Here is a 1712-nt window from a genome sequence, read left to right as displayed (position 1 = left end):
GATTTCCAGTCAGTTTTTTTAAAAACAAATACAAAAAAAAAACAAAAAAAAAAAGCTGATCACAGTTTGCTCAAACAGCCAGACTTTGACTATATTTGTAACTTTGTTCACAAAAAACATACATCACAGAAGCTGCGCTTAATAAGAGCCACTTCTAAGAGTTCGTGCAAAGAGTCATATACAAAGGCACAGCAAGGACATACTGCTTGGAATCACAGTTTTCGTCACAGATTCACTATTCACTACACGTAGGACAAGTTCAGTTGATTTCATCATTTCACCTCTACAACAGCATTAATTACACAGGAATTATATAGGTAGTTTGAATAAAAATATTTTTAACAGCTTGGAGCTATACAGACATTAACACTTGACCACACATGCACAGTTAAGCAGGTTGAGTGCAACACATAACATTTGTACTAAATCGGGGGAGGGTTTCTTTCTCTCCTTTTTTTAACCTTCTTTTTTTTTTTCTTCTTTTTTTTTGTTTAGTTTTGTTGTGTTTTAACAGTTACTTCAAGTAACACAGCTTGCTTCATATAAATAAGTTAAAACATCTATTATTTTTTCAAGACAAAGCCATTCAAGACAAAGAAATGTACGATAAAAGCAGATCTACTTATACACGCGAAAGAATGGTAATAAACAGGCTCATGATTAAAAGATGAATAAGGGCAACAAGAACAGAGTTTCTTCACAGAAGTAACACAAGGAAGTTTTAGAAAGTCAACTTAGTACTGACATGAGACGCAGGGTCAGCTAATACTGCTCAGTACTTTTAATTGATCAAACGCTTAGGGACGGAATGCCCCTCCTGCAGCTGCCATGCTCATACTTTTCAGCTTATTATCCTTTTTCCATTTCATTCTCCTGTTTTGGAACCAGATCTTTATTTGTCTCTCTGAGAGGCAAAGAGCATGTGCTATTTCAATCCTTCTTCTGCGGGTCAGGTATCTATTGAAGTGAAATTCCTTTTCCAGCTCCAAGGTCTGATAGCGGGTGTAAGCAGTCCGAGCCCTTTTCCCTTCTGGTCCCCCTATGTTGTCTGGAAGAGAAAAGTACATAATTTAGATTTTCAGCAGCCACTCAGAGCCTTCGTGTCTTACTGCAGCCACCAGCGACCAGGACCGTTATTTTCAGTCCTGCCTGGTTTTGTTTCTGGTTTGGTTAAACGCTCAACAAGTTTCCCCGTCCAGATCCTTTTAGGAAAGGCTTGGGGGAGGGGGATTTTATGGTCTCGGTAAGTTTTTACTTGAATTTGGGGTTCGATTTTTTAAAATTGAAAATTTGGGGGGGAGGGGAGGGGGTGTTGAAAGCTATTCCTCCCCCTGCGCCTCCTCCAGATAAGCTGTTTTGGAGGGTGCCTTTGCTGCTATCTGGGTTTTCAGGGCTAGGAGAGCAAAGCTGAAGCGTGCAGCCCTTTCCCACGGCGGAGCTGGGGAAGTCTGTGGGAGGCAACGAGCTCTCGGCTGCTCCTCCAGCACCGAGAGCAGGTCAGGTACCCGGGGCTGAAAGTTGCTCGGCTTTCCCGCACCCCTCAAGCCCTTTCCCCGGAGTTTGGGAAGACTCGCTCCCCCTCCCCCACGGCTTCCCAGAAGTGAAAACTGCCCTCCTCGCCCTCTCCTATTCTCTTTTTAATATGGCTCGGCAAAATAAATGGAATCAGCCGCGCCGTTCCCACTGGAGGATCTTTCTTCCAGACGGGAGCC

The 1712-nt window shown here is 43.1% G+C and overlaps 1 protein-coding gene across 1 annotated transcript in view; it reads right to left on the bottom strand.

The window, feature by feature from the left end:
- Window positions 1-304: 304 nt before the first annotated feature.
- Window positions 305-1712, bottom strand: part of HOXA5 (homeobox A5) — a 2686-nt gene continuing 1278 nt past the window's right edge. The window contains exon 3 of the mRNA XM_010145283.1: window positions 305-1048. Coding sequence (XP_010143585.1) covers window positions 798-1048 — 251 coding nt within the window. The 3' untranslated portion in view covers window positions 305-797. The remainder of the gene's footprint in view (window positions 1049-1712) is intronic.

Source organism: Buceros rhinoceros, unplaced genomic scaffold (assembly GCF_000710305.1).
Source record: "Buceros rhinoceros silvestris isolate BGI_N320 unplaced genomic scaffold, ASM71030v1 scaffold4861, whole genome shotgun sequence".
In the NCBI taxonomy this organism is placed as follows: Eukaryota; Metazoa; Chordata; class Aves; order Bucerotiformes; family Bucerotidae; genus Buceros; species Buceros rhinoceros.
This window is presented reverse-complemented; position numbering and strand designations above follow the sequence as displayed.